Source organism: Nanorana parkeri, unplaced genomic scaffold, assembly GCF_000935625.1.
Source record: "Nanorana parkeri isolate BGI_ZX_2015 unplaced genomic scaffold, ASM93562v1 scaffold3, whole genome shotgun sequence".
In the NCBI taxonomy this organism is placed as follows: Eukaryota; Metazoa; Chordata; class Amphibia; order Anura; family Dicroglossidae; genus Nanorana; species Nanorana parkeri.
Window position 1 is genome coordinate 4,955,328 of NW_017306271.1, and position 11,680 is coordinate 4,967,007.

General features: G+C 42.4%; 1 protein-coding gene across 1 annotated transcript in view; it reads left to right on the forward strand.

The window, feature by feature from the left end:
* The window catches only part of CCZ1 (CCZ1 homolog, vacuolar protein trafficking and biogenesis associated), a 49,295-nt gene extending 38,811 nt beyond the window's left edge, over window positions 1–10,484 (forward strand). The window contains exons 13-16 of the mRNA XM_018567267.1: window positions 3,519–3,636; window positions 4,737–4,895; window positions 8,062–8,189; window positions 10,158–10,484. Coding sequence (XP_018422769.1) covers window positions 3,519–3,636; window positions 4,737–4,895; window positions 8,062–8,189; window positions 10,158–10,213 — 461 coding nt within the window. The 3' untranslated portion in view covers window positions 10,214–10,484. The remainder of the gene's footprint in view (window positions 1–3,518; window positions 3,637–4,736; window positions 4,896–8,061; window positions 8,190–10,157) is intronic.
* Window positions 10,485–11,680: the final 1,196 nt, after the last annotated feature.

Here is an 11,680-nt window from a genome sequence, read left to right on the forward strand (position 1 = left end):
CATGGTATCGCCCCGACTATGTAACACGGTAGCCTCCGGTCACATCACCGTCCACCGACCACAGTCAGCCAAGATTGACGCGTTTCAGGGGCAAGCCCCCTTCATCAGAATCTCTTCTATCCAGGGCTCCATTAGAGACTTTTCCCTTTTATCTGTTATGGGAACAACATTTTTACCAGACAGGAAGTGAAGGAATCTCTAACAGAGCCTCTCATGGCAGTGGAACCTTGCAGAGGTTCTAATTCTTCCCCACTCGATCGAAAAATTAAAAGTCTTGATAGAAACAGTTTAGAAATGGAGCAGTCAATGATGTTGCTCATGAATAAAAAGGGAGGAACTCCAAAAATGTACACCAGAGAAATAATAAAAAGAGGAGGGACCAGAGAGCCCTTATGGTATAGTAGGCTGTATGTGTCTTAAATCTGTTGATTTGAGATAAAGGTTACATCTGTTGAAGTTGCGAGTAACCAAGAAGTATGGTAGAGGCAACCTTCCAGAGGGACTTGTGGAGAATATAACTGAAGGGAGATGATTGCTCTCGATGCCTAAAGGGGTCCCAATCCTCGGTCTACATTCTGAGGTCTACCCCACCTCCAAAGAAAATAAAAGTATTATTATTTCTGTGTTACTGTTGCTTAAAGGAGAACTATGGGGTCAGTGTTTTTCCCCATAGTTCTCCTTAGGGTAACGGGAGGACACAAACTAGCGTCCTCCCGTTACCCTAAGCTCAGTATACCGCGAGCTACAGCTCGCGGTATACTGAGACGCCGCAGCTGGTGCGGATCCCGACTTAGATGACGGGATCCGCCCAGCTGCGTGAGTGACAGCTGGCTCTGCCTATCTAGAGGCAGAGCCAGCTGTACCCGCCCCCTCCCCCGTCCCTTCCGCCAGGCAGCGCTGGCAGATTGGAGCGGGGAGAGGGGAATCCAGCCCCTCCCCCTGTCACGGCAGAGAGCCGTGACAGGATCGAGAGGCGAGCGAACCCGGTATGTGTTCGCTCACCTCCTGATCTGCTGAGCCGACCTGTGACAGTCTCATTGTCACAGGTCGGCTAGAACTATGAGGTGAGTGAAAAGCACTCACCTCATAGTTCCCCTTTAATTTCCTCTCCCGTAAATAGGTTTTCCCCTGAACAGTAAGTAAGGGGAACTCTCTGTAGTGGAGCTCTGGATAGCAGTAAAACCTGACACGGCTTAAAATCTTCCTCCAAAAAAACAATCCAGCTATAGATACACTCTGAAGACCCCTGTCAGATATAGACATCGTAATATACTGTTAAAAGTGTAAAGTACAGGTTTACTTTAGGGAACACGATGGAATATTCATTCGACATTGAGGCTGTTCTCTGTAATAGAAGTTTCAGGAGTTTTTTATGACCTTAATGTAACAACCCCGAAAATGTTTTGTTGGAAGATGTTAAGCACCTAGAAATAGAATTTGAAAGATTTGAACAGAATGTAATGGGTTACATTTCCTAGCATGAACTGCACATCAACCTGCTGTCACTGTGCTGTTAAACTGTTTGACCCTCATTACTTTAGAATCAGCATAGAACTATGCAAAGCTGCCCTATAATAAGCTTGCAAATACCCCACTGTGTTTCCCCCTCTCTTCTTACTCCATGTCAGCATGAACACTTGGCTCCTGGTTTCTGCTGAAACAGAGCTATATCCTCCTCCCCTGTTGCTCTGCAAAACCATGGTGTAAGGATCTAGAAATGGAATGAGATCTAGAGGAGTGGACTTAAAGTGGCATAGATCTCTACTTCAGCTACAAAATGCATGCACTAATAATCCCATTCAATATGTAGATTTTGACCTGTCAGTTTCACTTATAGATCATCACAGGTGGACTGAGTCACCAAAATGCATTTTACAGCTGTCAGGGCCTCCAACAAAAAGATCTCCAGAATTGTTCTGTTCTCACTTGCCATGGAATGCCACTGTTCTCCTAATGCATTCTCTGTAGCAGTTCAACAGGGAGACTGAGACTTGCAGGTCCCCAGCAGTTGAGCTGATGCAGATATGTTGCTACTGGAGTCTCTGGGAGATCTAACAAACTGGCTATTTTTACTACTGAGATGAAGGGCTACCTCTTTCTGTTAAGGGGATTTGGATGCCTCCATGACCTAAAGAGATGCTGGTAGACGCCTTGTGCCCCTGGTAGGATCAGATAGGTGAAAAGATGCAGTCCAGAATAAGAGCAACCCCCCATGTGACCATAAGAGCTATGCTAGCTTGAAAACCCATTGTACAATGTCTTTAATATCTACCAACAACTATGTAGTATGAGGGCCTGCCTGACTGGATACCAATTAAATGAATTCCTAAGACAGGTCTTTACATTACACGGCTATTGGTAGATCTAAAGGAGATTATACAACAATGTAAAAATCAGATTGCAGTGTGTGGCAATCTTTAGATTTACCAACAAGTATGTGTTGTGAAGGTCTACCTACCTGGGTATAAATTAATGGAATGTTTAGGTAGGCCCTCAAATTGCATAGTTGGTGCTAAATTTTAAGGAGATTATTTAGTAGGAAACCTGTGTACAGTTTAAGAGTAATCTACCAGTTTTCTGGGGGTGTGGACTCAAGGCTAGTAGTGCTGGCACATAAAAAAGGGGCACATTTATTAGGCAAAGTGACATTTACCAAACAAGCAGTGCAGGCGAATCAGTCACTGTAATTGAAAACACATGTGCAGAAAGATATGCCTGCAGACAATGTTTGATGTCACGTAATCCCCAAAGTGTTACAGAACCTACAGTGCTACCCTACATGGGTGTAATAAACAATGATGATCATGGGTGATTTCGACCGCTTTAGTTGTATACACCCTTAGGCCCCACTTCTTTTACGATTGTTATAGATGCCTGGCTGTTTTACGCTGTTGCCAATGGTTTTTGTTAGGGATGCACTGATGCTGATAATTTTTTACCGAATACCGATACCAGAAGTCCAATTAAGGAAGCCGGGCGGCATGTAATGACTCTGCCCCCCGGCTTCCTGATTGGTTGGGAGGCCCAGCTCTATGCTCCCTGGTGACGGAGCATGGAGTCAGCTTCCCGGCCAATCAGGAAGCCACACAGCGTTTAATGACTAATTCCTGATTGGTCGGGAAGCCGGCTCCATGCTCCGTCACCAGGGAGCATAGAGCTCAGGTGGCGTGTAATGACTCACCGCCCGGGTTCCTGATATCAAAAGCTCTGGTATCGGGAACATATGGGCAAGTATGAGTACTCGTTCAAATACTTGGTATTGGCACTGATACTAGTATCGGTATCGATACAAATGTTGGGATTGCTCGATCCACCATTGTAATCCAAGCCCAAGCATTAGTTGTATGATGCTCTTGTGTTTCATGCATAATTGTGACCATTAATGGGTCCAGTAGATTGTGCTACATTTGTATTGTTTAATGCACATGGAGGAGACGACATATAATTATTGGTATAGAATGTCAGCTGTGATGGAGGAAAATGTGCTTATTTTTTTTTCTGTCTCTTTATCTCTATAGCCTCTGTGCAGCTAACACCGGATTTCTGTAGAAAACTGGATAGTCTTGTAGGACCTCAACTAACAGTGTTGGCTTCGGACATCTGTGAGCAGTACAACATCAACAGACGAATATCGGGGTATGTAACAAGGGGTTGTTTGTTGTCTTCTACGGTATATGTTTAATGTAGTGTCCCAGAAAATAACAAGGAGCAGTGATTTATCCTTTTTGGCATAATTATGGTGCAAGAAGCATGTCTGTAGTCCAGTGGTTGTCCTTTATCTGTGTTAGCTGTTTGCTTGACCTCCTGGTGAAAGATCTTCTTGTTGAAAACCTTTGGTGATATAAGAAGCCACTGAATGATTTTACTTGCCTTCATCAACCCATTGCTGAAGTAATAATTAAAAGTGAACTTAATAGTTAATCTTTTGGTACAATAAAGGTGCTGAACAGGCTGCAGGGCTACAAAGCTGGCACCGAGTGGTTCCTTCACATATAGTTATGCACTTTGTTTAGCTCCCTGAATGACCTGATGGGGTGCTATATTGAGCATGGGTTGACACTGGCTGGTAATGTCATGAGCAATGCCAATTCTCCCACAGGTTCCAATTGGCCCAGCATTATAATAGACAGCCTTTCTGGCCAATAGGAACATGTGGGTGGGGCAGTTGAGTTAGCGCTCAACCCTACAACTTGATGATAATTGTGCAGTCTAGAACCCAGGGGTTTGGGCCATTAGCAGTGCTGCAGAAAGCATAAAGGTAAGTGCAGACATGGCTTGGTGACTGCATCATGTTCAGGACCTTTGCAGTACAGGCAAGGTCTACTTTAGGTCCACTCATGCTGGTGTTTCAGTTTTTGGTTGATACAGACAGATGCAGTCTCCCAGTGGCTTCTTATATCTCTAGGGGTCTTACCAATCCCTGTTATTCACCTTAATACAGCTTGTGCTGCCATCCCTCTCCCACCCCATTCAATCTACACTGAAATAATCGTGCAATGTTGGTAGAGCTGGCTTTGCAGGTTTATATGATTCTCGGATGGTTTGCTTCCCAGAAAATGGTGGGGTCATGCCTTGGAAAGCTTCTGCTGCTGCTGCTTATTAAGTTGCATCACTTTGTGGGTTTGTTTTTTGTATTGGGGATATGTTAATTAGAAGAACTAGCATGGTCTTGATGTGATGTCCTCCATGTCTTTCTCAGAAGTGTAACGCGTATTTTTTCTCTCTGTTTGCTTCAGGTCAGAGAAAGAACCACAGTTTAAATTTATTTATTTTAACCACATGAACCTAGCAGAAAAAAGTACAATACATCTCAAGAAAACTCCAAGCATCTCACTGACTTCTGTACAGCCAGAACTAATGAAGATACTTGGGGACATAAATAGTGATTTTACAAGGTTTGTTCCTTCAGGGTTTCTACCCACATTTTGTTTTGCGGGTTCTTTGTCGCTCCCAGATCCACACCTTAGGATTTAAGAAATCTGTGCTTCACCTTAATGGAAACTTGTAAAGAGAGAAAAAGGAGGCTGCCATAACAGAATATTCTGAATTAACCCTCTGCACACTGCTATGCTCCCTCACGTATTTCTAACAAACGTTTGCATGAAAACAGGGAGACTTGGTTCACATATGTTGCTATACATTTTCTAGCTAGCTAGCTGTGTTAAAGTAACCCATCTCAAGGTAGTCCCTACTCTGCAAAATGTTAAATTTGTACTTGCTCATCACTTACTTAAAAGAGAACTATGTGGTAAGTGTTTTTATACTGAGACAGCCGCAGCCGGGAACGATCCCGACAATGCTGTCGAGATCCACCCAGCTGCGTGAATGACAGCTGGCTCTGCCTATCTAGAGACAGAGCCAGCTGTACCCGCACCTCCTCCATCCGTTCCTCCAGTCAGCACTGAAGGATCGGAGAGGGGGAATCCCTGAGGGGAGAGGTGACTGACAGTCAACGCTCTCTGCAGGGGGATGATCGAGAAATGAGCCAGCGAAGGTATGCGTTCGCCCACTTCCTGATCTGTTGAGCTGACATGTGACAGTTTAATTGTCGCACGTCGGCTTGAACTATGAGGATGAGTGATTTTTACTCACCTCATAGTTCTCCTTCCTTTAATGCACATATAGTACCAATTATGGGATAAACTGGCACAGTTGGAGAAGATGTATAGACCCCGGTCTGGTCACTGACCGGCACTATATAATAGAACTGTAGAAATATTTGTGCTCAAATCCAAATACCTGACATGTGTAATGTGCTGGAGTGGTGTGACCACATGATAACTCTGTAGATTCTGCAACGCCCTTTATCAATACTATACCCCTTTTACATCTTACTAGCAAACTTTTTTGCATACAAACAGGGATTCTTGATTTACATATATTGAAATACATGTTCAAGCTAGGCAACCACATCAAAGTGATCCCTCTCTGTGTCCTCCCATGACCCAAAACTCAGCATATAGCGGGCTATTGCCTGCTATATTCTGAGAGCGCTGCAGCCGGGATGCATCCCGACAATACCATGGAGACCCACCCTGCTGGCTGATTGACAGTGGGCTCTGCCTCTCTACAGCCAGCTGTGCCCACTGCAGTCAGCACTGAAGGATCGGAGAGGGAGGGTGGGAGCTGTGACTGACAGTCACCTCTCTCTGCAGGGAGATGATCGGGAAGTGAGCGAGTCGGCGGTATGTTTTTGCTCACTTCCAGATCAATAGAGCCGATGTGTGACAGTTTTAATGTCACACGTTGGCTCTAGCTATGGAGATGTGTGTAATTCACTCAATCCATAGTTCTCCTTTAATTATAGCCATTATTGACCACCTCCTGAAAATGGTAGCTGACTGACCTTTGTTTCTAACCTATTTTCAGTACACCAGGAACAATTATTCAGACCAGGAAGGTCAGCAGTCCTTACCCACATACTTCAATGTATTGAAGCCAGGGGGACAGCCATTTAACTAACATTTTTAGTAATAGAGGCTGACAATAACAGCCACAATGTTTCCCTCATGACAGGATTTGTTGTGATACACATTGTGCTGGGCTCTACACTCTGTAAAGACCCTTATGCAACCTTACACCAAATCAACTTTTAATTGCTTCAACATATAATTACAGCTGAAAAGAAAGAAATCCTTTGTCGGGAAATCCAAGAGTTTTATTAAGCCTGTCACTCTGCAAAGTAAATTGACAGGCGAGAAACTTAAAGCTTAAACTTTAAGTAATATCCAGTGTGTTTTAGGGGCTTAACCAGTCCCCTACATCAGGGTTTGTGCAGGTAAGGTTGAAAGAAAGGTGAACTGTGAGCAGGTATCCCGAAAAGTACATTTCTCTAGCACAGATTAAGTGCCTGCTCTGGTTGCCAGTCTAGCAGCTTTTATAGACCAGCACCCAGAGCAGGCCCTTTAATCCAACCTATTTTAGGATGCCAACCTCAATCCAGCTTTCTTCAAACCCTCACCTGTTGAAGCCCTGATGAAGAGGGATCTGTGAATCCCACGAAATATGCTGGATATCACTTATACTCTTATGGATAACACTTCTACTCTATACAACTCACTACTGGAAATTCAGTGACCTCAGATGAAAGTATATTGCCTTATCTCTGCGTTTTTCTGTTTTCCCATTCAGAGAGATCGCTGGCATGCTTCCTGCATAAGATCACATAATACTTGCCATGTTATGACTGGTTGGCTCTGCCCTCACCTTTTCGGGGACTGCTGCTCTTCTTGTCTTGTTTTGCTTGTCTTGCTCTGTCTTTCTCCCTCCCCCTTGTATGCTTTTTTTTTTTCTTTTCTTTTTCTGTAATATCCTTGTTGACACTTCGGGCCTTCTCCATCTGAGTTCCTGGGACCCCTCTTGGGCACTGTGTGTCTGCTCCCAATGTAGTCTAAAGTGGTGTGATTTGCACATGCACTAGCGTCACTCCACACGATGCATTTTTGAGGCTTATTTATATGCTTTCTTGTTCCTTTTGGTGATGTAACTTACTACATCACTATACGATTGCACTGTGTTTTGTACTTTTTTTACTTTAAATAAGAAAATTGAAGTGGAAAATGTGTTGTCCTCCTCCTATTTGGGCCCATCACATCAAAGAGAGCAGCCTCTTATCCAAAATATCAACAGACCTAAATACCTACCAAAATCCTGATCCGGCTCTCCACTAACATATCTTCAACTGTATTTTCTAAGTGGGTATTTCTTCTTGCTGTGGAGAGAATTCCTCTAGTTTCCTCTTGTGTTTTGGGGACAGGACAGGAAGAAAAATCGTTCTTATAAGACACAGGCAAAAAAACAAACTGATTGGGTCCTAAATATTCCCTATTCAGTCCAAAACACAGAATGGTTTGGCTATAGATACCCTTTAAAGAAAATCAGAGCAAATGTTAATACAATACAATACAATATTATATTATGCCAAACAGCAAGGGGGATTTAAATATATGTAGAAGACATATTTGTGATTACTAGTCCTATTAAAAAAAATGCATTGGCCATATGTTGTGAAAACATTGTGTTTATTGGTTGCTTTATTCTGATGGATTTCCGCTTTTACAGAGCGGATGAAGATGAAGAAATCATAGTAAAAGCAATGAGTGATTACTGGGTGGTAGGGAAGAAGTCTGACCAGCGGGAACTGTACGTCATCTTGAACCAAAAGAATTCCAATCTAATTGAAGTAAATGGTGAGCACCAAATTTCTCAAAGTATATATCGTTCTTTTATATTGTCCAGAATTTTCCATATTGCTTGATAGGCACAGTAGCAGAATTCCTTTAAGTGCTGTTAGCATCTGATCAGAAAACAACCCATTGAAATTCCTGAAACCTTCAACCTTTTCCATGGGAAACATGCATGAGTTTTGCATGGTTCTGACAGCCATGCACATGTGAAAATTCACTTTTCCTTGGCTTGTCACAAAGGTCAAAATCAGAAGCAAAAAAACACTGACCAGGAGCTTTTCCTCCAGCGTGACGATGCAGTGGATTTTAAGAGTATACAGTAGACAGTATGGCTCTTACATCAGTTACTTAGAGAAAACCTTAGGAACTGGTGTGCTGTATTATGCAAATGGCAACCAGCTGCCTCCCATGGTCACTGGCTCTGGCCTGGCTTCATTCCCCTCATTATTGGTCCAGCATTATGGTATGTGGCTATTCTAACTAGTTATGAGGCAAGGAAGTAACAGGCCAGAGCTCATGATTATGGAAGCCAAACCCTATATGCATGTCAGAGCACAATGGTTTCATAAGCTTCTGGGATGTACACAAGCTCATCCAGTGTGCATGTACATGGAGTTGTTTTCTTTATGATGAGATAAGCAGTAAATAAAAACCTTTATCAAACTTAGATAAACTTTGACCTCCACTGTAAACACATTCACAGAACCGTTGGACCCTGCCACAACATATATATGGGAGTGGGGGCGCCGATGGTGTTCTTCCTAACTGATGTTACAGATTCCATTGTAGATATGTGTCCCAGTGTTTAAGCACTCCCAATGTTTGTGTGTTTTCTCATTAGTGTTTGGGAAAGGTCTAATCTTTGGAGGAATCTGCTCTAGAGCTCTGAGTTCCAAATTATTTATCCACGCATATCTCAGCATATGCCCGGTATGAGAAACACTGCTGGAACGGCTGCAATTGAAGTGCCACCCTTACTAACATCTCCATGCTATGCCTTTCTTAGTCAGGTCATGTTACCGGAATGGTTTCGTGTTTCTGTTCCATGCTAAACTTTGGACGCATTCCGAGACGTCATCAATATTCATCTCATCGTTTTTCAACAGATGGTGTTAATAATTAAAATCTAGGCTCTCTCTCACACCTTGACAAAGAAGGCATTTCTGCAGGCAGGTCTCATTTAGCAGGTCTCATTTCAGTGTGATAATCCCCCTCCCCTCCCTCCCCAGGGTATAAATGTCCTGATTAAACCTAAAGTGTCATTTTAGTCATTGCGGGTTCCAGTGTTGTCTTCCAAGTGTTTTGACAACCATTATTGTCACTTATTTAAATGATTGATGTGTAGGAAATGATTGATGTGCAGGAAATAGGTGCTTGCACTTATGTGTGTGTGTGTATATACGTCTGGGGTCAGACTGTAATTACATCTGCTAATGGATGTATGGGTATTAATAACTGCTACTCCTGTTTTCAGCCTATTAGATGTACAGTGTTATTACAAGCAATTCAATAAGTCTACAAGGTACTGTTGTGTGTAAAATTACCATATCATGCCATTCAAATTTTACAAAATCTACAGCCCTATCTGTGGAAAAATAGTGTCTCGTGTTCCTATGCCTTCACACCTGCACACCAATTTGTCTTTTTGTTCCTTTAAGGACCCACTTTACCTATCTTAGCTGAACAGGGTTGCAGCAGGATAAAAGCTCACTACCCATGATGCTAAAGGAGCTCTGCCACTTGGCTCTATAGAAGCTGTGAAGTCAGTCAAGATGATGTAATGGAGGGGCAGGGACAGACAGGTGGACTGGCCCTTTAAGAACCCAGAGTTATGCAGCAGTGTTTAAAAGTTGATTAGTATATAGTATTCTGATTATGATTATTATATGTAATCTTTCATGCCCTTTTTATTTACGTTTTTTTTTTCTTTGACATATAATCGTTTAATGTGTTCCAATTTTTTTTCTTCAGATGAAATCAAGAAACTATGTGCCACGCAATTCAACAACATCTTCTTCTTGGATTAACATCAACCTGGAATGTCTCTTGAGGCAACCCACGACAGCCATTTTGTTCACGCCGCACAGAATATCAGTCATATTATTGACTGGAATGACTGTTGTAAGGCAATAGTTGCCTTGTAAGAATCTACTTTCTACTCGGAGGCTTAGTAATCAGACCATTTTTAGATTTTACATATTTATCTGATCTGATCTCTCTTTGAACAATCCCATTCCATTTCTGTTACTGCAGTATGACGGCAAACAATAAATCCACTAATCATTGTTATACTTTTAACTGCCTGGACTCCACTCCGTTTAGTAAGCTCTGCGTTAAACAAATAATTGTCCTTCAAATCTTTCTTGCTATACAAGTGACAAAATCAGAAATACACTTACATTTTATTGCCCTGCAAGGTACATCAACACCAATCTAACAGATGCTCTTATAATAATGAGACAACCCCACTTATTGGTTACCCAAAAGGGATGGGGGCTTGCTAAGAACAGATGTGGGTTTAGGAAGGTGGTAGTGGCAGATGAGCCTGAATGACAGGGAATTGGCAGGATTTAAAGGATAACGCGAAATATAAAATGTTTTATTGACTCTCTTGGTTCATTATTTCTGTACAAACTTTTTAAGGACAACTCTTGCAGATTATCAGTAACCTTGCATACACTACACTGGCGAAAAGTTTGTGGATATCTGACCATCATACCTACCTATATGGCTTAAAGAATGTGGACACCCCACAAATTATTGGGTTCATGTGTTTTCAGTGAAGGATGCTGTTAATGTTACAGCATAGATGGACTTTTTAGACCATTGTGTGCTTTCAATGTTGCAGCCAGGTCTTCTCTTCCAAGTTTAGTACTTGACATCAAAATGCTCTTTTGGCTGAATGGGTACAAACTCCTACAAAAACTCTCAAACTATGTGGAATGCCCTCCCAGGAGAGTGGAGACTGTTTATAGTTGCAAAGCAGAGGGGGTCAACACCTTTGTAGAGCCTATGGTTTAGGCATGGGATGTCCCACACACACTCTTTAAGGTGTGATGGTCAGAAGTCTCAACCTTTTTGCTATGTAGTTAAGTGGTATGAACTTTTCTTTCTCACCCATTGAGGAACACACATGGATACTAAAACAGTTGGGATATATTGCTGCCTACAGGAGGTTGGGACACTTAAAAAAAAAAAAAAAAATTTAGCCACCCCCCATATAAGCCATATTCTAACCGACAGGCCTCCAGTGTCCTATGAAGTTGGGCTTTTTTTTTTATCCAGCTCTGCTGATTTTTGTGTTTAGTCTTCTTTGTTTTGCATAATGTTTTCACTGTGTTTACTCTTTGACACAACTGCTTAGGCTGGCCTTTTACCTGCTATTCAGCCTGGAGGAAGCACTATGCTTACTGGTGTTCCTGCTCATGAAGCACTATATGGATTTTTGGTCTCTGGTCTGTTTCCACTGCCGGCCAACAGTAACCTGATCACTT